This window comes from Eufriesea mexicana, unplaced genomic scaffold (genome assembly GCF_001483705.2).
Source record: "Eufriesea mexicana isolate 0111107269 unplaced genomic scaffold, ASM148370v2 scaffold11475, whole genome shotgun sequence".
Taxonomy (NCBI): domain Eukaryota; kingdom Metazoa; phylum Arthropoda; class Insecta; order Hymenoptera; family Apidae; genus Eufriesea; species Eufriesea mexicana.
Window position 1 is genome coordinate 193,377 of NW_016919092.1, and position 24,592 is coordinate 217,968.

General features: G+C 36.4%; 1 protein-coding gene across 1 annotated transcript in view; it reads left to right on the forward strand.

The window, feature by feature from the left end:
- The window catches only part of Dad (Daughters against dpp), a 64,876-nt gene that overhangs the window by 17,190 nt on the left and 23,094 nt on the right, over positions 1–24,592 (forward strand). The window contains exon 3 of the mRNA XM_017908621.1: positions 12,897–12,947. Coding sequence (XP_017764110.1) covers positions 12,897–12,947 — 51 coding nt within the window. The remainder of the gene's footprint in view (positions 1–12,896; positions 12,948–24,592) is intronic.

The window sequence follows — 24,592 nt, forward strand, 5'->3', positions numbered from 1 at the left end:
CTCGATACAAAATTACGTAAATTAAATTAATCTTTTATTAATTTTCTTTCTCCATCTATCCATGCATTTTCGTATTATTTTCGAAAAGGTAGAATGGATCTTAGGTCAAAGATGGAATGCCTTGGAAGTTTCAAATTTCGCACTGTTTCGCGCTTTATTTTCGCGAACCAATAACGAGACTCGGTGGAAATAATTCGAATCGGGATTTAATGCCTGTCGTCGAAAATTGGGCTATCGATTTTAGGAAATAATGTTCATTCACTGTGCTATGCCGTTGCTATTAATAGCCAAAAATGTGACTACAATTTCGACACTTTGGCACTGTACTAATTCCTCGTATCTGCATCGAGATTAATGGAAGTGGTGGACTTATTTCGAGTGAGAGAGGAAGAAAGAGAGAAAGAAAGATCGGAATTTTTGCGTATTTTCATTCGTACGGTTTTATCTTTTATTTTCGATAGATTTTGCAATTTTACGAATTTTTAATCTCCAATTTTCTGCGAAGAATATCCGAAATATCGGGTTGGATAAAACACTCGTTATGTAAGCGATCGAGAGATAAAAGCTGCTGATAAATCCAATTTTCTGGCATTTTGCATACAGTCGGTTGTAAAAGTATGCGAATATTCCGTGAAATTATTCCGAATTTTTGATGAGTTCGATTTGCACGTTGGATTCGAAATTTTTGGAAGTAACTCCACACTTGAATTAAGATACGAGGAATATTTGATTTGGAATTTCGTGGAAGTAAGAAAAATAGAGGAATTATATAGTAATTAATACTGAAAATCGTCTAGTAATGTCATAATTCCAGTAAAAGCTATATTCCCAATTCTTTTATACGCAATTTTTACAAGTTTGAAAGTACAATATTATTTTCGAAATCTGTGTATTCCACACTTGTAAAAATTTTGGAACGCGTTCGAATATTTTTATAATTTATTTATTCATTTATTTACTGAACGTGGTAAATTCTGATTAAAGTACAGGAGAAAATAAAAATACAGTATAAGTACAGTATGTACGAAAATATATAAAACAAAATAGAAATAAAACGAGACATAAAAGGAGTAATTGATATATCACGTGTTTACAAGAATTTATATACTCAATTTCTAAACAAATTAATTATTCGCAAACAAATCTAGTGTGATACAAAACGAATTACCTATGGAATAATGGCGATTTATTATTCAAATACGAAATAAATTAATACCTAACCCTTTGCATTCGAGAGGCGCCATTTAATCAAGTCCCAAAAATCAATAATCGATGTTAATCGATATATCAAGGAGTCAAAACTTTTAAATTTTAAACTTTTCATCCCTGCAATTGCTTTTGACAAAATTAATATTCATTTTTATTCGAGCGTGATCGTAATTAAGAATGCCTTTTTATTTTTATTATACCGCTTTAATTATCGCTAATAATGCATATCATACTTAGTTACTTGTTACAGATCGACAGTGTTAAAAAATTGTTGCATGTCGAAGTGTTAAAAAATTTGCATACGATTCCAACACCGTTTTTAGATATAGAAGTGTTCAAAAATTTGTACACGATTTCAACTATTTTTCAATATCGAAATATTAAAAAATTTGCATACGATTCCAACTATTTTTCGATATAGAAATATTGAAAAATTTGCATACGATTCCAACTATTTTTCGATATCGAAATATTAAAAAATTTACATACGATTCCAACCGATTTTAGATATAGAAGTGTTAAAAAATTTGCATACGATTCCAACTATTTTTCCATATAGAAATATTACAAAATTTGCATACGATTCCAACTATTTTTCGATATCGAAGTGTTAAAAAATTTGCATACGATTCCAACTATTTTTCGATATCGAAATATTAAAAAATTTACATACGATTCCAACCGATTTTAGATATGGAAGTGTTAAAAAATTTGCATACGATTTCAATTATTCTTCGATTAAAAAATTTCGTATTAAAAAATTTCAACAGGAACGTGTTAACGCAGGCAAACGACAGAGGTTGCAAGTTAGTTGGCAAAATGCAACAGTTCGAAGGAACAGTCATCCTAGTCGCCGTTCTAGGTCGTTCTAGCCTTATGCTTGCCGAGTCTAGGTCATTTTAATCCCACTCTGGCAGTTAAGCAGTGGTAGCCATATATCGCGTTACATTGTAACTCCGGAGTCTAACATCGTGCTCGAGAAACTCGCGTTTAAGCAATTGGCTAATTTCATCTTTTTAAATTCAGCCAAACAACCTAACCCCGCCGGTCTAATTCAACCTCGAGCTCTCTCGTTTGCCTCGTCCAGGCCTCTGCGTTCCATCCACTTCCAGGGATTAACCTCTTCAAGCACGAATTTTTGTTTTAACTTAACGTCGCAACGATTTCAATGTAGTGATCATGAAGTAGAATAAACTGCTATTACCTGTGATATTTGACGAGACTTTTTCTTTTTATTATTTAGCGAATTTTTGGGGAAGAGTCCTCCTACTGATTCTAATTTTATTTTTACTTTTAATAATCGTAATTTCCTAACCTAATCTAGCCTAACCACTATTAGCAGTGATATTTGACGAGGTTTTTTGGTTTTTATTATTGACGGATTTTTTGGCGAAGAGTTCTACTGATTCTAATTTTATTTTTATTTTTAATAATCGTAATATCCTAACCTAACCTGCCTTACTAATAATATTCGACGAGATTTTTTTCTATCGTGGAGGAATTTTTGGTGAATAGTTCTCCTATAGATACTAATTTACTTTCCACTTGTAATAATCGTAATTTCCTAACCTAACCTAACCTAGCCTAACTACTATTACCTGTGTTATTTTACGAGGTTTTTTCTTTTTATTATTGAAGAATTTTTGGTGAACAGTTGTGTCACTGATTTTAATTTTCTTTTCACTCGTAATAATCGTAATTTCCTAACTTAACCTAACCTATCCTAACCTAATCGTTATTACGTTATTAATAGTTATGTTCGGCGAAATTTTTCCTTTTTATTATTCAGGGATTTTTTGTTGAATAGTTCTCCGACTAATTCTAATTTTCTTTTCACTTGTAATTATAGCGATTTTAAAGAGACTAAACATGCATATAGTTGCCGGTAGCCCTAAAGAGGTTAAGCCTCGCGAATCTTCAACATCCGCGATAAATCTCCCTTTTAACCCTTTGACCGCGTGACGCTGCAGGGTTAAACGTTTTCTCGAAATAGAATCAAATTTCTCTCTTCTGTAGGGGTATTAATTACTCGTTCGTTGTACAAGTGTTGCTATATATAGGTTGTTTGAAAAATGAGGTACAATTGATAAGATTTGACAGTATAGAGTTGAAAAAGGAAGAAGAAATTCGAAATTAATTAATTAATACATTTATTTTGAATGTAAATAGTTGGACTCACTCGATACTCCGATATTATAAACTTCAACAAAATCCGAAAGAGGTAAACTTCGCTATTTAGATCTGTAAACGACTAACATGTGCATTCGCAACAGTTATACGGTTAAGCGCAAATCACACCACGAGAATTTACTTTATTCTACTTCAGGATTTATTCCATGGAAATATTCACACTTTCGTGTATGAATTTATGTTACTAATTTATTTCAAATATGACTGACACACTCCGACACTTTAAAATAAAAAAAAAAAGGGAAAACGAGAGGAAATGTTAAGCACGAATCATACTAGGCGACTTTACTCTACTCTAGTTCAAAACTTCCTCGATAGAGGTACTCACACTCGAATAATTTCCGTATATATATTTATTTCAAATATAATTAGAATACTTTGACACCCTAAAATTAAAAGGAAAAGAATTAAGTGGTGAGGTTAAGCACAAACCACACCACGCGAATCTACTCTACTATAGTTCAAAATTTCCTCGATAGAGGTACTCACACTCGAATACTTCCATATATAAATTTATTTCAAATATATCTAGAATCTTCTGACACTCTAAAATTAAAATAAAAAGAATTAAGAGTTGAGGTTAAGCACAAACCACACCACGCGAATCAACTCTACTCTATTTCAGAAGTTCCTCTATACAGGTACTCACACTCGAATACTTCCGTATTAAAATTTATTTCAAATATACAATACTTAGAATACTCTGACACTCTAAAATTAAAGAGAAAAGATTAAGCACAAATCACACGAAACGCTCGTTTTCCATTAGAAGCAGAGTTACTCGGAGCAGAGTGAAACCCCTGACTCCAGACTAGGCGTCGCGTGAAGGGGTTGTAATTCCAAAGCCTGTCGCTTTGCCACGGGTGGTGGCTAACGCTGTGTACAGCACTGGCGATCGAAGAACACGCGAACGCAGGGTTTTCTGCACGGTTTGCATCGCAACCTGTGCGGGTACTCGGCGGCCGTTGCCGCTTAGGCTTAACCTGCCATTCATACCTCGCGCGACCGTGCAAGGCGAGGCAATGGCAAGCAAGGTCACCGTGTTTTGGCAAAGCGCAGCAGCGCCGGCGCACGGTGCAGAATTTCAAACGGGCCGTGTGAGTCAGAAATTTAATTTTAATTGATACGCTGCCTCGGTCTGTTGTCGCGCGCGCGTGACGATCGTACGCGCGATCATGGGATTTCGCATGCTTGGGATTTTTCTATTTCGGGATTTATTGCACGCGCGCGGAATAGAGTAGTTCGGGTTTGGGATGGTGTCCGAATCGGTCAGGGTTCGCGTGTGTTTAAGTACCGGGTTTTAGGTTATGCGAGAATCGCTGGGAATTTGCATGCGGGAATGCTAAGGTTCGTATGGCTTCGAGGTATGTCCGGATCGCTTAGAATAGGTTAGGATTGTACTCGAGTTGCGCCAGGTCGCTATGACTCAAATTTGGATTGCCTAGAGTTGTTTAGAATCGAGAAGAATCGCTTAGGATCGTTTAAAATCCTTTGGTGTCGTGTTCGAATTGCACCAAAACGCTATGAAACAGAATCGAACCAATTAGAATCGCTTAGAACCATTTTCGGACTACTTTGAACGACTTTGAACTGTTTTTAACCGTTTTGAAATGGTCTGATTCGCTTCAAAACACTTCAAAACGCTTCAAAACGCTTCGAAATACTGCAAATCGCTCCAAATCGTTTCGAACCAGTACAAATACTTTCAGATCACTTTGAATTGCTTCGAATCATTTTGTAACGCTTAAAAACGCTTAAAAACACTTCAAATTGCTTCGAATCGCTTTGAATCGCTCCGAACCGCTACGAATACTTTCAAATCACTTTGAATTGCCTCGAATCATTTTAAAACGCTTTGAAACGCTTAAAAACACTTCAAAACACTTCAGATTGCTTCGAATCGCTTCAAAATGCTTAAAACCGATTCAGATTGCTTCGGACCGCTACGAATACTTTCAAATCTCTTCGAATCGCTTTAAACTGCTTCAAAACACTTCAAATAGTTCCGAATCGTTTCAAAACGTTTAAAACCACTTCAAATCACTTGGAACCGTTACGAATACTTTCAAATCGCTTTAAATCGCTTCGAATGCTTTTGAATCGCTATGAATCGCTTCCAATCCCTCCACAATGCGTGAAAATCCCAAACCTCGAATCGCATTCGGAAGAATTCGTATTTCTGAGAATCTGGAAAGCCCCGAATCGTTTGGGAGTCGCTATTCGGACGGCCATTACTACACACAGGCCTCTTTGTTTCCGAATATTACGCTAGGGGGCGCGCCAGAGATCTGCCACGGAGATAGGGCCGGCGTGCACGCATCGAGAGCCCACCAACTTTCTCGCGGGTATAAATAAATATTTAAAGCCATTATTTTAAAGATCGCGTCGATGTCTCATGTAATTCATAATGATTCTGCGCGTACGTGTTCATTACTACCTTCTTTTCTTTCCCTCTCTTTATTTACTTTTCTATTTCTGTTTTTCTTTCTTCTTTTATTTCTTTCTTTCTTTGTTCTCGTTTCGAGTGCTCTTTTTTTCTGCTTCGTTTCTTCTCGTCGCACCGGTTGTCGTGTCTCGAGTACCAAGAGTCGTAGTTCCGTGTTTGTAAATACGAACGTAACGTCGCTGCGATGCCGAGTAAGCGACGCTTACAAGTGCCACACTAATTTTATTAATCTGGCACCGGTGTAGTCTACTAAATATAAACGAAAACATTCTTTTACTTCGATCAGCAATAGAGGGTGATGTTAAAGAGGAGTTCGCTTCTTTCTTTCGGCCTTTGCAGAAGGTGGGACGTTTCGTGCGTTTTAGAAAACGATTCCTTTTATCGTTCGTGGCTATGTACGTGTGTCTGTGCATAACGGTGAACGTGCACGGGAAGTAAATATAATTACAAAGTTAATTAGACGAGATTAATTTGCAAGTGTCCGTATTGTAATATTATAATATTGTATAAAATCACACAATCGAATTTAAATTATACGTAATTGCGTTATATGTTCGCGATAAATGAATATAATTATACAATTACACGGATGAACTCAAATTATAATTATGTAGAAATGAATTTAATATATAGTTGTATACACTTACAAAAAATAAATATAGTACAATAATACAATAAATAAATATAGTTAAAATACATAAAACGAATATACGTATAATTATTAATTATATTATACAACTATAATTATACTCGTTCTAATTTCATATAAATTATTATATGATTATATATGATTATTATATGAAAATATAATTTCATATAAAGTCTCATAAATGAATTTAAACTATAATTACATATTTGTACACGAAAAATAAATTTAACTATAAAATTAAACAAATGAATTTAACTATAAATATTATAATTTCATATAAAGTCTCATAAATGAATTTAAACTATAATTATATATTTATACACGGAAAATAAATTTAACTATAAAATTAAATAGACGAATTTAACTATAATTATAAATATTACAATTTCATATAAAGTCGCTTAAATAAATCTAAATTATAATTATATATTTATAAAATTACACACATGGACTTAAATCGTTTAAAGTTGTAAATTGTATACGTATCATAGTTTAAATAAGAATCTTATATAAAGTTACAGAGATAATTTTAAATAATGATACGCGTAATTAAATATAAATCATAATTGTATACGTATCGCGATTTAAATAAAAATTTTGCAGAAAGTTATAGGGTGATTTTAAATAATAATCGTACAAATTACATGTACAATATAGAGGGGAAATAGGTGTGACTGTAATTATACCAGACGCGTTTAAATTAAGAAAAGGGGTAGATAGAGATTTATGTAATACAGACATCGAAACGATCAAACGGAGTTCGAGTTCGGAGAAATATTTCACGAATTCGCGTGAATCGCTGCTAGTATAAATAGAATCGCAGCAGTTGAATCTCTGTCATTGTTCGCTTAGAAGTTAAAATTGAGACAATCGTGACAGAAGATTCGTGTGTAGGCGCCGCTGTCAGCCATTATGCGTCTTTCGCTAATATTACGAATATCGGTTGTAACTATTCAGGAATTTTGGCGTAAAATCTGTCTCGCTGTTTTGTTACAACGCGAGGATCGAATTACCCTGCCTTATGATATAAATTTCCAACTTGGTTCGTTGGATCGAAAATACGAATACGGACGGAAAACAAAATTTAGTCGACTCGACGGATCTAGTTATTTTTATCTAGTTACTTTGATTCTTGCTTCTCGAACTATAATAACGCAACGCGTTGTAATTTATCGTTTTTATTCTTAATCCTAACCTCTTTAGATCGCGACATTTTTAATTTTAAAATTCTATTTCTGTTTCCTTCGAGTTATTATAGTACTCTATTTATCGCAGTATATTTCGCATGGGTAGAGATTTGTATTCGCAAATGGTGTTTTGACTATACGAAAAACACTATAAATTATTGGAAACGTAATATGCTATGGTGTGATGATGATAATAATAATAATATATATTAATTAATATTGTATAATATTATTAGTGTAATTGTAATATTATACTAATTATATTAATTATAATATTATTATAGATTAATAATATAATTTATAATGTAAATATAGTTTAAAATATAATTCGGACCGGCAGTGACGAGATTAAAAAATAAATGTTATAATTGTAACGGAGTTTATCAAAATTCTACTAAACTCTGTTCCTACTAAATTCTACCAATTTACTTGAAATTTGTTATACGTATACTATGACGCATGTTCTAGTCGATGAACCTATAAATATAACAAAATAAATAATTTAAACATAAATAGACTTAAAATTTTGGCGAAAACATCGATCTTCCCTTCAATGTGGCCCCATTTCAAGAATTTTCAACTTTATCATACTTCTAAAGGTTAATCGACTAACTACGTTCATAAAGAGTAAAATAATTGTTTGTATTCCCGTTTTCGTCAAACAAGAGAGAAACTACAACCCCGGGCCTAAATTAAAATCTTGTTATCGGGTAGCTACAAATACGCTGTTATAATTCTAAATTGCAACATTTTTTAAAATGCAAAAAATTATTTTCTTATACCTTTATAGTTGCTTAATAAAACCCCATAATATTCAGAATGATTAAGTAAATACTTGCTTCAAAATAAATTCCCAGAGTATGCACATTTTCAGTGTTCTACACCATGGGTCCACCCTAAATATCGGAAATTTTGGTTAAATAATTCTTACGATATATAGTAATCGAACACTTTCGTGAGCCGCTGTACGTAATATCAGCCTTTACATTTCTTTTACGCCGCATTTGGGTGCATCGGGCCCATTGTGGGCCGGTCAGGGAAGAGGAAGCTCGTTAGCAGATCCATAACGTAACATAGCAAAAATTCGATAATTAATTATGAAAAATGACAACAGATGTCGCGATCAAAAGCCCCTGTAATATTTTCTTTTACCGAATTTGGATGCATCGGGGTCCACTGTAGGTCGATCAGACGGGCCCACAACACACGCATATGGGAAATTCTATTCTGGAAAATATCAACGTGTCGCAATTGAAAAACCCTATAAAGTTTTCCTTAATTGCATTTGGGTGCATCGGGGCCCACTGTAGGCCGGTCAGACGGACCCACAACACGAACACAAGGAACATTACGTAATTTGTTATGGAAAATACCGATAGATGTTGTGATCGAAAGACCCTGTAAAATTCTTTTTTACTGCATTTGGTTGCATCTGGGACCCACTGTGAGTCGGTCAGATGGGCCCACAACACACGCATATGGAAAATTGATCTACGGAAAATATCGACATATCACGATCAAAAAACCCTGTAAAATTGTTTTTAACCACATTTAAGTGGATCAGACCCACTGTGGGCTGGTCAAGCAGTCCCAAAATGGACGCATACCGAAAATTACATAATTTGTTATCGAAAACACCGATAGACGTCGCGATCGAAATACCATGTAAAAATCTTTTTTACCGCACTTGGGTGCATCGTCGGACCCACTATAGATTGGTCAAGCAGTCCCAAAATGGACGCATACCGAAAATTACGTGATTTGTTATGAAAAATACCGTTAGACGTCGCGATCGAGAGATCCTCTATCTTCCTAGATTAAAGTTCGAACGAACAGATCGCCGCTATGCATCGCTCGGGCGGAAAGGGAAGCGAAGCGGAGCGGAGAGGAGCGGTTAACAAAGGGTTAACCCAGTTAGCGCTGGCGTGGCCTTGGTGCGCCTAATCTCGGTGCAGATTTCGCGGCGATTCGCTCGCGTGCCCGCGTCGGTGCGGCGGCGTCTCCGGCGGCTAGGCGCCGCGTCGCGGCGACGGCGTCCGCTCGGTTACCTTGGCGTCGGCGATTTAACCCGCGGCGGTGGCCGTTCGTCCTCTACGGCTTTCGCGGCCGATACGTAAAAGGACGAAAAACGACGTACCGGTTCGTGCTCTCGCGCGGTCGTTAATAATAGAATGGTCCGCTTTTGGAGCGTGGCTTGTAACGGGCGCCAGGCCTGTTTCGTCGCTCGGCGCTCGACGGAACGCGATTAATTCCGCTTAATCGAAACGCGGGGCCTTGAGTCGGTTTCTAATTCCTCGCCGCGGCGCGCTCGCCGCCATCCGTTTTGGATTAAAGTGGAATCGGGACGCGAGCGTAACGAGATTCCCACGAAAATAGACCGATCGCGCTGGCGCCTTTAACGAATGTCTTCGTTTCCTTTTAACGACCCTGCGTCCCCCTCCCGCCGCCGTCAAGCGTCGGCCCTCGTTGCGGGGTAAACGCAAACCGGTAACCGGTATGCGCGTATCCACGTCGCCGTGTACGTGTCTATTTACGTGGCTCTCTGCGTCTGTGTCGATTATATGCCCGAGTAGCATTGTATTTATGCATACACGAACGCGTGTACCTTTGTGTCTATGCATATATAAACGCGTGTACTGCGTGCCTGTGTGTATATGGACGAGTGTGGCTATGCATTCGTGTATACACGAGCGCGTGTATCTATGCATCGCTGTGTATATGAGAGCGTGTATCTATGCATCGCAGTGTATGTGAGAGCGTGTATCTATGTATCTATGTCTCTAGGAATGTCTGTATCTATGTATCTGTGTATCTATGAACGTATGTATCTATGTTCCTGTGTATATATGAACGTCTGTATCTATGCGTCTGTGTGTATATGAGCGCGTGTATCTATGTGTCTAGGAATGTCTCTATCTATGTATCTATGGACGTATGTATCTATGTGCCTGTGTGAACACGTGTATTGAGTATCTATGTGTCTATGTCTCTAGGAATATCTGTATCTATGTATCTATGAATGTATGTACCTATGTGCCTGTGTGAACACGTGTATTGTGTACCTATGTGTCTATGCCTCTAGGAATGCCTATATCTATGTATCTATGAACGTATGTACCTATATGCTTGTGTGAACATGCCACTGTGTATCTATGTGTCTATGAATGTGTATTTGTGTATCTATGTGTCTATGAATGTGTGTATTTATGTATCTATGAGTCTATAAAAGTGTGTATCTAAGTGTTTATCGATGTGTGTATCTATGTATCTATGAATGCGTGTATCTATGTATCTATGAATATTTGTATGAATATATCTATCTATGTATCTATCTATCTATGTATCTATGTATCTGTGTATCTATGTATCTGTGTATCTGTATATCTATCTATCTATCAGTCCATTTATCTATCTATCTATCTGTTTATCGATCTATCTATCTATCTATCTATGTATCCATGTATATACGTATATATCTATATACCTACATATTTTCTGTATCTATGTGTCTATTTATGTATGTACGAGTGAATGGTCGCGTGTACCGTTTCGTAAAGATCGCGTTACACGTTTCTGCACCTTCGTTTTCGTTTTCCTTTTCCTTTTTGGTCGATTTCGTAGCGGAATGGAAAGCGTTCTACGTTAGCTTAGAAGGAGTTGAAATACATACGGACTTGCGAAGACCGTAAATTGGTTTTTGATGAAATTGCACGTGGTTGAGGTTGAGATTCGCTCTGGGAGGGGCAATTAGTTTGAAGTGGATGGTGATTTAAATCGGATAGAAGTTAATGGATAGGAATAAGTGAATGGAGATCCGCGAGACCTAAAGGATGAATTATACTTGGTACACGGAGTAATTGTATTAGGTAGAAATAATTCGATTTGATCGTTCTAATTCGTTGTTTTGCGAATGGTATTGTAGTTAGGATTCCGATAATGGAGCAAGGTAATGGTGTACGCGTGTAAACTGATAGGACGGTAAATGGAAGTATCAAATTAAGGATAATAATGTGAAATAATTTGAAGCGATTGAATTATTTAAATAGTTATTTAATTGTCATTAATTATATTTTTCGTTTAATTGTTCCAAACATAATTCGTGGAATAGTTTGCGTTCGCTGTCGCAATAAATTTTAATAACGTGTTGTGTTCTCAGAGCCAAGTAATTGGATTCCCGAATGTAACGTAAATTTAATATCATATTTCTGGGAATAATTCAATAATTCAGCAACTTCGACACAGAGAGAAACCTCCACGATATTAATTTTTAATTCTTTAGGGTTAGGTTAGGTAGGGTTGATTAGGGTCTCACCTTTTGCTTCAATTTTTATCCACGGTGAGATATATTTTAATCCACCTCGAAAAGTCCAAGTTATTAATAGTTACACAGTTCAATATTTTATTTCAAGTGTTTCATTCCGTTGACAATGCCACGAATGACAATGTTTTGGCAAAAACACGCGCTTCAATGACTTTCGTTGAAAACATTAATCGCGTGGTGAGATTACGTATATTCTACTCCGTTATGTTCCCCGCAACTTGGGTTTTATTTCCATCATTTTACGTATTCCGAATTTCACGAGAAAAATTACAGAAACCGTTCACGTTTAAATAAAAATAATCCCTACGAATATCATGAATTTGATATAAATATCAATCTAATAATATAATAATAAATAATAATAAATATAATCTCGCAGAGTCATTTATAAGTTAACATTGTTTAATTACATTGCATTTTAAGTTGTTTCTTAAAGAAAATGTCTAATTTCGTTCACATTCAGAAAATAGGTATACGAGAAACGTCTGTCTACTATTAAAATAGCGTGTCTCGAAGAACTAACTCGAAAAACAAACCAGAAAAGAAGACTGAAAAACATCCACGATATTCCTTTTTATAGCAAAACAAAAAAAAAAGAAAATAAAAAAGGACACTAATTTTTTATTATTTTTTTTATTATTCATTAATTCTTATTGTTTCCTTTTTATTCTTTCCAGAGTCGTCGACAACAAAAAAAAATAAACAAAGACAGTAACTTTTTTTATTCTTTTATTATTTATCAGTTAGTTTTTATTGTTTTGTTGTTTCCTTATTCAGAATCGTTACCGTAAAAAAAAAGAAGAAAAAAAAAAAAGTAGAGAAAGATAGTAATTTTATTTTATTTCTTTTTTATTTATCAATTAGTTCTTATTGTTTCGTTTTTTTTCTTTTCAGAGTCGCCGCCACCCCCATACTGCCTTATCGCCGACAGACTGAGACCCGAAGGTGAGTGCCTTCTTCTTCCTTCACATTTTAATCGCGGACAAGGCGCACTCGCATGTGTTCGCGGGCACATTCCACGCTCGCCCGTACGCGAACACGCGGAATGCAGCCCCACGCAATCGTTCGAGCGATAACTCATGTTTATTACTCGCGGACGTTTAGCATGCGAGTCGCGGAGATCGTCCTTTAACGCGTGTCACATCTCGCGACCTAGCTCAAAGCGAAAATCCTACGACCACGGGACGTATCGGTGGGACGCGTCCCGTGTCGTTTGAATTAATCCCGCGGACGCCATTGTCCCACCTTTTTACCATATGCATGAGCGTGAAATCGCTCGCTTACCCTCCCGATTAGAACGCGCAAATTAATTTCAACCGAGTCGCTTTCGCGCGCGGATTCGTTACTCGTATGCCAGATATTTCGCGAATGAACGTGCCAGCTAGGGACCAGTCCAAAAATGAAAATGCTATTAGACTAGTGCGATGGTTTTTCTCGAAAAGATACGAGACTCTATTGGACTAACACCTAAACGATTTGGGAAATGATCTATTTAATATTAAATTTACGATTGTCAAATGACTGGTGAATGACACAGTTTTGACAAAGAGTAGCGACCAATTCGAAAATGCAAATATGATTAGGCTAGTGCGATGGTTTTTCTCGAAAAGATGCGAGACTCTATTGGACTAACATCTAAACGATTTGGGAAATGATGTATTTAATATTAAATTTACGATTGTCAAATGACAAATGAGTGACACAGTAGTGACAAAGAATAGTGACGAGTTTGAAAATGCAAATATGATTAGGCTAGTATGATGGTTCTTCTGGAAATGATACGAGACCCTATTGGACCAATACCTAAGCAATTTGGTAAACGATGTATTTAATAATAAATTTTCGATTGTCAAATGACCGATGAATGATATACCAGTGACGACTCTGAAAATGCAAATACAATTAGGCCGGTGTGATGGTTTTTCTCGAAAAGATACGAAAATCTAATGAACTAATACCTGGACAATTTGGTAAACAACCTATTTAATACTAAATTTACAATTGTCAAATGCCAAGTGAATGACACAGTATTGACAAAGAGTAGCGATGAGTTTGAAAATGCAAATGCGATTAGGCTAGTGTGATGGTTGTTCTGGAAATGATACGAGACCCTATTGGATGAACACCTAAACAATTTGTTAAATAATCGATTTAATACTAAATTTACGATTGTCAAATGACCGGTGTATGATACACAGTGAGGAGTCCGAAAATGCAAATACGATTAGGTTAGCGTGATGATTCTTCTAGAAAAGATACGAAACCCGATTAAACCAACATTTAAACAATTTGGTAAACGATCCATTTAATACTAAACTTACAATTGTCAAAAGCCAAGTGAATGACACAGTTTTGACAAAGAGTAACGACGAATTTGAAATTTCAAATGCGATTAGGCTAGTGTCATGGTTGTTCTAGGCCAGATATGAAACCCTCTTGGACTAACACCTAAACAATCTGCTAAACGATCTATTTAATACTAAATTTACGATTATCAAAAGCCAAGTGAATGACACAGTATTGACAAAGAGTAGCGATGACTGTGAAATTTCAAATGCGATTAGGCTAGTATGATGGTTCTTCTGGAAATGATACGAGATCCTATTAAACTAACACCTAAACAATTTGGTAAACGATCTATTTAATACTAAATTTACGATTGTTAAATGCCAAGTGAACGATACTGTGTTGACGAGTTTGTAAAGAGCAGCGACGAGTTTAAAAATGCAAATGCGATTGGACATGATGCTTAGTATGATACTTTTTCTAGAAAAGATACTATACCCGATGGAGACAGGAAAAGATTTGCGAAAATTAGCCACGAGCCTGTCCAAGCCTGTCAATGTTTACATTGGACCCTATCTACAAACCACGCCTCTCACAACGTCATATTTCGTCCGATTTCCTTATCACGACTCTCGCGCGATATCCCAGGCAAAAGGATTAATAAATAAACAAAATAAAAATTATACAAATAAATAGTAATAGGCTATAATAATAGTACTATAGATAAGTAGCAATAATAGAAATAAAATACGGGTATCCCATGACTTATCGCAGAGTGCATAACTTGCAACTGGCGTGACGTAGCATGGGATGAAATACGAATGACGGATCTATGAGCTATGAAACTTGGCAAACTCTCGACTCACGGTAGCAAGTTAACGTCGACCACGGCAGGCTTCAGTTTCCCCATTCCCATTCACGATCAATCCCCGTTGCATACGCGAAAAGATCATCTTATAACTCGAACGGACGTGTTGTAAGTCGATCTTATTGATTGCGACGAACCATATGGCTATAGGTTTCAGGGTATCGCCGTTTCCGTGGTCGGCGTAGACCTGCCGGCAAACACCGATCCACTTGATGCAAGACGATCGGCCTTATCGCGCTTGTATCGCGAAAATTATAAGCCTGTACTACGATTTGCACGCGTAAATCTCGCGCGCGGGTTACGAGAGGGAAACCCGCTTCCGTCTGCTTCGACTTCTACCATTTATCTCGGGGAGATCCGACCCAGAGGAATGGAGACGATTATACTGTTTACTTTTTAGGAAGACGATTCTTTTATTATTTTTTTTTCACTTTTGCCTTTGATTCGAAGGATGTTTCGAAGTCGTATCACGAAAATGCTATCGTTGTATTTTTATAGGCATTTCTTGTATTTTTTTTATTTTTAATTTTAGTTGGGAGGAAGTTTTAAAGTTGTATCGCGAAAATGCTATCGCTGTATTTTTATAGTCGTTTTTGCGATGGTAATAGATCATGGAAGACCGATTCGAAGTGTAATTGTTGTACGAAGTACAAGTACGCCATTTGTTTTTGGAGTTTGTATTTCGAAATTATATTCAGGGTGCCATTTTTGTAATCACTTTTCGCGATATATTCCTGAGAAAATTAATTCGAGATGTAATTCCTAGGAAATGGAGAAATTTTACGTGTAATATTTACGTGTGTGTTATATTTCTGAAAAATTTAATTTTTTAGAAAACTACTATTTATAGTGTCGACCTTTCTCGAACTGTGTCCACCCTTTTTTATTTAAGGAGAATGATTCTGGGCCTATTTTTATTTTGATTAAAAAATAATTTTTGAACCCATTACTGTTTTTGTAACACCCGAATCCAAAAAATCGCAAATAAATACACTATCAATCTTTAGATCAGTTCTACTCTTTTTTCTTTTTTTTATTAAAAAGGCATTTTTGACAATGTGATCATTTCTTTAACACTTGAGTCTACATAAAATCGTATCAAAACCTAACCAAGGATGTAATTAACATATAATTCCAGCCTTCTTTGAATTGGTTCCATTCCTCTTCTTATTAAAAAGGAATTCTTGCCCATATGACCATTGTTACAATACAAGAAACTAAATTATATCTCAATAAAATCCATTTATTAATGGAATTATGTGCACTATTGGTCTCCTTTGAATTCCTCTCATTTATCTTCTTAGAAAATAACAATTTTTGCACCCATAACCATTTTTACAACACTCGAGTCCGCATGAAATCGAATTAAAACGCAATCAAAAATTGCAATTACATAGAATCTCATTCCCTTCAAATTGGTTTCATTTTTCTTGCTATTAAAAAGGAACTTTTGGCCATATGACCATTTTTGCAATACTCGAATAGTCATAAAATCGCAACAACTCCCAAGAAAAACTGCAATTACCTACAATCTCAAACTCCTTCCAATCAATTCCATTCTTTTTCCTATTAAAAAGGAATTTTTTCCCATATGACCACGTTTGCAACACTCGAGTCGACATAAAATTGCAATAAAACATAACCAAAAATGCAATTACACACCACCCTAGTCTCCATTAAATCGGTTTTATTTTTCTTGTTATTAAGAAGAAATTTTTGTCCGTATGACCATTTTTGCAGCACTCGAAGCGGCATAAAATCGCAACAAAACCGAACGAAAACTGTAACTACGTATACTGTCGGTCTCCTCGAAATCCCATCCTTCCAGGTTCCTCGGAAAGAATTCCTGCGTACCCCGAAATTATGTTCCATGCTATTTTTACGGCCACTTTTACAATGCTCGGTTCCGCGGCTGGTTTTGACTGGCTGCTGCCCGTTTCTTCCTTTTCTCTTTTCGTGGCTGATCCTAAACTGGTTCTCGGGATCGATACGGGCTCGGCTGCACGCGGATCCCTCGGCCATCGATAGATTCGCCTCTTGCTCGCCGATCCACGCGCGTTCCATCTCTCATAGACACCGGTTGCGTAATGGCCTCGCTTGCAGCGGAATCCTCTTCGCGAGATCGATGTCTCTCGCTGTCGTCGTGACTTTCAATTAACTCGATTATCGAACTGGCTATTATTTCTGATCGCGATCGATGAGTTAATCGGCACGCAGGTACTCTCCGAGCTTATGCTTGTGACTCATGGTAGGTGAATCCTATTCTTTCTTTTCCTAATAATTTTCCAAATTCGAAAAGAACCATTCCAATTTAACTATACTTATGGAGGCGAATTTTGGGATCATTCTATGCTAGTATTATATTTTGTAATTCCTCTTATGGTTGAAGGGTTCATTGTAATATTATACAATTTTTCTTGGTTATGATTATGGTTTATTGCGATTTATGGTGAAGGAGAATTGTTTTATTTTTTTTTTTTTTTTTTTTTTTTTTTTTTTCAGATAATTATTTGCAATGATATTTTGAAGTATTACGTTTGTTTAGAAATTGGATTTGTGATTTAGGTTAGGTTTCGTGGTTTTGTGGAATGTGAAAGTAATTTTTTCTTCTCTAATAATTTTCAAAATTGAAAAAGAACCATTCCAATTAAACTATACTTATGGATTCGAATTTTTGGATAATTTTGTGCTAGTATTATATTATGTAATTCCTCTTATGGTTGAAGGGTGCACTGTAATATTATACGATTTTTCTTGGTTATGATTATGGTTTATTGCGGTTTATGGTGAAGGAGAATTGTTTTATTTTTTTTTTTTTTTCAGTTAATTATATGGAATGATATTTTGAAGTATTACGTTTGTTTAAAAATTGGATTTGTGATTTAAGTTAGGTTCCATACTTTTGTGGAATGTGAAAGTATTTTTCATTTGCAAACAAAATTTTGGAATTGTTGGGTAGGTGATGAAACATAGATTGGTGGTATTTGGTAGGAAATTGTGTTTACCTAAAAATTCTTGGAGTTCGGTATTTTTGTCGAATTATTTATTTGTGGAACGTAAAACTATCGAAAAATAATTAATTACTTTGTTATTATTTATTTTATTATTAATTACTTATTATAAATTATTTTACTACTTAAAATATCGTTAACATTTAAAGTAAATTATTGAAGATATAGTATATATAATTTTTTGAATTAAATATCGACTGAGGGAATCATTGTCTAATCATTGACGATGAAATTAATTAATTAATAATAATAATTTCCAAAGTTACCTATTCTAACCATCTCCTCTCTTTTTTAAAAAATGGATATAAATCTATAATTAATTATTACCAAAAATACAAATTAATAGCGATCGAATTACAATTAATTTCATATTTTCCAAAATTCCTTCGCTCCTTCGCGACAATTAAGCAACAAGAGAGAAGAATTTTCCAGCGAAATCGTAAATACGATCTTTATCGCAACGACGCGACACTATTCCAACAAATCAAGACGTAATCCTCCATTGCTATGTAAGCCTCTTCGTTTCCAAGTAGTCGGACGAAATCACGCCATTGTTTCGAAATATCCTACTCACCATTCTCTTTTTTTTTTTCTCCTTATAACGTACACACGATACATACCTAATAGATCTACTTACAGCACATGGCAAATATGTACGCGTGCACGGTAATCGAGAAGTTCTTTGAAAAACGAGTCTGGCTGCTAATCTCGTTTCGAGATATTCCAAGTCGAACATATCGCATAAATCGTAGCTTTATTATAGAGTAAGAGTGTAAAATGCTGTGATCGGGGAAAAGGTTTATCTCGTGGAATGCCATTGTTCCAAACCACTGCTTAATTAACGCTACACACTTGCAATGTTTACGTATAATTGTATGTAAATCGGTACTAAGTTTCCTAAGAGTGGTTGTATATTTTTCAGCTGCTTTGCGCCTTTCTCCGAATTTTCGGTACAGCGTTAATAAGCGCTAATGAAAAATAACGAAGAAGGTAATGTAGGTGTACCATTGAGAGTGCGAGATGACAAAATAGCACGGTTACGAGGAGAAAAATTTTGAAACCAGTCAGTTCGACTTCTTTGATAATTCTGATATTAATATAAATATTGTAGGTACTATTAGAATCTTACAATGATGTTTTCAGGATGGTACTGTAGCAAAAATAAAATATTTTGCGAAATCATTTAGATTTCTTTGACAATTCTAATGTTAGTACACGTATGCGCACAACAGATTAAGGGGACTATTGCGATTTTACGTTCTTGTATATATATATATAAAATGGCATCATTGCAAAAATAAAAATTCCGAAATAAGTCATTCCAATTTTTTTAATTATTTTATCGTTAATATATGCAGTGGTGGATACAAAATGGCACCGTCGCGAAAATAAAAAATCCCAGAAAATTCATTTCAACCTCTTTAATTCTTTTATCGTCAATACACGCACTGGCGAACACAAAATGGCACTATTGCAAATTAAAAATTCCGAAATAACCCATTTCAACCGCTTTAATTATTTTATCCTTAATATATACACTGGGGGATACAAAATGGCACGATCGCAAAAATAAAAATTTAGAAAAAACACGTTCCAATCTTTCCAATTATTTTATCGTTAATACACGCACTGATGGAAACAAAATGGCGTCATTTCTAATGAAAAATTCTGAAATATACTATTTCAACCGCTTTGAATAGTTTTAGCACATAGTATATGCATCGACGGACACAAAATGGCACCAATGCCAAAATAAAAATTCTGCGCCAAGTCATTTCACCATTATCGACCTTTTTAATGCCTTCAGTATCAACCCTCACCCTATAACCACGATTCAGACTTCACGATGGCATACATACCTACCCAAAAATGGCACCGATCATGCCAGTCTCCATGTAACGAATCGATACCGTCTCTAACCAACTGCTCCGTGCATCAGCTCGCGTTACACAATATTCGCAGCTTCGAACCCGAATCCCTCGAAAGTGAAAATACGCGACACGCGGAATAACTCGCGTGTGCCGAGAGTACACGCGCCTAATCAGCGATCGGGACGCGGTTTGGTCCGCGAGTTATGCCACTTGAGGTGAATATCTCTCCTCGCGACGGCGTGGCCACGACGAAGCCTGTATTTATATAAAGCGATCCTGTCAGGGGTCCAATGTTCTTGAAGGTATAATTAAGCTCGAGAGCTATGTTCAGAACGCGATCTTTCTCGTTTCTATAGGTTTATCGTTAGACACGGGAACGAAATTATACCGTTTAGAACGCGGTGGCCGGTGGTCAAACGCGAAACAATGAGAGTCAGGGTTTAGATAGAAGGTAGCTGGGAAGACAGATCGAACGGGCTCCATGATTATCCAGAGAACTATGGACCATCCGTAACGAACTTTGGTACAAAGGAATTGTAAATTATTAATTCGTTCGAGAAGGTCAAGATCTATTCGGAATTTTTGTAAAGGAGAAAACTTGTCCATGGATTGAGAAATGTCTGGGAAATTCGAAAATAGATTCTTTCTTTTATTTTTCGACTATTCTACTGGGTTAATGGACTATTTATTTATGACAAAAGTTGCTAAAAACAAAATTATAAATTATTAATTCGTTCGAAAAGATCGAGATCTATTCGGAATTTTTGTAAAGGAGAAAAATTGTCGATGGATTGAGAAATGTCTGGGAAATTCAAAAGTAGATGCTTTTCTTTATTTTTCGACTATTCTACTGGGTTAATGGACTATTTATTTATGACAAAACTTGCTAAAAACAAAATTATAAATTATTAATTCGTTCGAGAAGATCGAGATCTATTCGGAATTTTTGTAAAGGAGAAAAATTGTCGATGGATTGAGAAATGTCTGGAAAATTCGAAAGTAGATGCTTTTCTTTATTTTTCGCCTAAATGAAGAGAACGAATTGGAGACTATTTATGGCAAAATTTGGTGAAAACGAAATTATAAATTATTAAATCATTTGAGAAGGTAGAGATCGATTCAAAATTTATGTACAAAAGAAAAATTATCGATGATTTGGGAAATGTTTGAGAAATTCGAAAGTAGATTCTTTTCTTTATTTTTCGCCAATCCTGCTGGGTTAAATGGACAGAATGAATTATGGGCTATTTATGGCGAAATTTGGTAAAAGCCAAATTATAAATTATTAATTTGTTCAAGAAGGTCGAGACCTATTCGGAATTTATCTAAAGGAGAAAAATTATCGATAAGTTGGGAAATGTTTGGGAAATTTGAAAGTGGATTCTGGTGGATCAAATGAATGGAGAAGATAATTATAAATTAACTCGTTTGAGAAGATTGAGACATATTTGAAATTAATATAAATAAATGAGCTATTGGAATAATAATTTGGAAAATAGTTATAAAATACTTTTTGAGTAAACTTTCTTTTAAGTAACAATTAATAATTCATTCTAATACTAAAAAATAGGAAATGTATGATCGTGGAATGATTATTATAAAAAGACAACACAATCCTGAATTATAATACAAGAAAAATTCACCGGTAAAAATATTTTTAATAGGAACCCCTCAATTATCAAAGTCCATATACCTGCACCATTCGCAACGAAATTACCAAAGAAATTACCACGCAAACGCGCCATAAAATAAACCAAACGATCGATCCGTTACGAATTAAAGCAATTGAAACGAAGGTAACGAAACTACCCGAGAAAACCGAACCGTGACAACCCAAATAACTCTCATTTTTCCCGAGAATCCGAGAAAATCACGCGAACCTGTTAGAATAAATTCGCCATGACATTTGACGTAATTTCCCGATAAACGACGCGAGCATTTGGATCGAGCCAGCGGTAGATAAAAGTATCGGTCGGGAGCGCGAAATCGTGGAACGGGTGAAAAAGCACGAGGTCTCGCGATAGCGATATTAGCATGATAAAATCAGATTGCCGAGGCTCGTCATCGGGCGTAGGAGAGAGGGAGCGAGACAGCGATACGGGACGGCGCGCGGGCGCGAGAGAGACGGCGATACCGTTCGATCGTGATTCTCGGAAGAAAGAAATTCATTGCGAGGAGAGTTGGCCTGTCGCGAGGCAGCAGATGTACCGGCGGTGTAGATTTATGCTCGGGGAAGGAAACTGGGCCAGCACGATGGAGCAGAGGAGATAAAAGACGCGCGCATCGCCACTTGTTGCACTCACCCGGGAAATAGGAGAAATTTCTTCATGAATGAAACTCGGGCCAGCATTCCGTAATGCCGCGGACTATGAACCGACGGCAATTAAAACAGTGGAACGGTTCAGATGCCTCGGGAATGGGCACGGGGTAATGCAATTTTTACGAGATCCGCTGAATTCTTTCTATTAAACAGATTGCGGTGCTCGCTTGGCAGTTTCTGCCGAAGAGTGGAAACGTGTGTGATACGCGATAGAAACGAGAGTGCAAGTATATGGGACGATATACGAGATACGAGTGATTCTAGGTACTCCGTATCCGTGTAGGAAAAACGAGGAGCGAAGAAGAAGAAAAGATAAGGAAGCAAGGAAAAAAGTCCAGAATAAGAGAAAAAAAAGAAGAAACGAAGGAAGAAATGAAGAAAAAAACGAGAAGAAAGGGAGGAAAAGAAGAAGCGAAAAAAGTCCACAGTTAGGGGAAAAAAGAAGAAACCAAGGAAGAAATGAAGAAATGAAAAAAAAAGCGAGAAGAATAGGAGGAAAGGAAGAAAGGGGGGAAAGAAAAGAAGACAGGGTGGAAAAACAGAATAGGAAAAACGAGAAGCGACGAAAAAAGGTGAAGGAGAAGAAAAGAAGAGAAGAAATAAAAAGAAGCGAGAAAGTCTAGAATAAGAGAAAACAAGAAGAAACGAAGAAAGAAATGAAGAAATGAAGAAAACGCTAGAAGAAAGGGAAGAAAAGAAGAAAAGAAGAAGAAAAGAAGACAGGATGGAAAAAAAGAACAGAAATTCCTTTTATTAAACATATTGCGGTAATCACTTGGCAGTTTCTGCTTCAGACTGGGAACGTGTATGATACACGATAGAAACGAGATTGGAAGTATATAGGACAGATACGAGCGATTCTGGGTACTTGTTATACGTGTGGGATAAACGAGGAGCGAAGAAGAAGAGAAGAAAAAGATGGGAAAAACGTCCTGAGTAAGGAAAAAAAGAGAAGAAACCAAGGAAGAAATGAAGAAATGCAGAAAAAAGCGGGGAGAAAGGGAGGAAAAGAAGAAATGAAGGAAAAAAAAAGAGAAGACAGGGTGGAGAAAAAGAAGAGGAACGGTGTGTGGACGAAGAATTTCTGCGGCGGATACGATTTATTTCCGCACGTGCTCTTTGCACGCTGTCAGCGAGACAGAGTTCCACTGGCGGTTGCGCAAATTTCAACGAATAAGACGAAGGACATGGCACAACGCTCCGTGCAGTCCCTTTCGAACGCACGAGGACAAATCTTGTTCGTATTGCGTTACGCCGGCTGCGTTTTTAAGCTTCCCGCTCTCGATTCAGCCCGTCCTGAATCACCGTATTGTTCCTATAGAGACCGAGAGGACGGCAATCCCGATGACATTCCCAACGTTTCGATTAAGCACCGATGCTGAATTATTTTCCGCCACGGGTAAACGATTTCACGGTGTCCCCCGATGGCCGAGGCTGTTGTATCGCTATCGTTGCGTCACGGGCTTCCACGAAACTAGATTTCAGATCGCGCACTCTTTTGTGTCGCGTTGAGTTATGCTCCCAGTGCCGACGCTTTTGACAAATGTACTTTGTGCGTGTTAATTACGCGTCTCGAGATTCTCTTGATAATCCGTTGAAACCAGCCTTTAGTATTTCTCTTTTTTTCATGATAATTTAATTTTTCCTGCCTTATTTCTTATTTTACATTTATTTCTTTTTATACTTTATTATAATTTTTTAATTATTACGTATATTATTATTAATCGAATTTTGAACCAGTTTGTCTTCTACAAAGTTAAAATACAGCAAATATTTCTTGTCAATATTTATTATTCGCTGTTCCATGGTATCCTATATAATTCTAACACACTGCTGCGTTATGAGAGACTTATTACTTAATCCGTCATGAATTATTTATGCACACTAGCGTATAACTGACCTTTTTCTATTACTACTAGTATCGCTATTATACAATACGTTTTCGCGTTGGCAATTTTTCCCAACGCGAAGCCCAACAGTTAATTAAAATCCACGATGCACGCATCCGAGGAACATTTATCAATGAACACTGCCAGAGATGCAACAAATTCTATGCACTCACCACCTCGTTTAAAATCCCTGAGAACACTGTCTATTTATCTAAGTAAGTAGATATTCATAAAGCTCGATTACGCCATGCCTTTAAATACCTTCAAATCGCGCGCTCGGTCACGTGTCAGCACCCGAAATTTGCGCAACCTTGAAAGAGGGGAAGAGCGAAGACGGGACGGTAC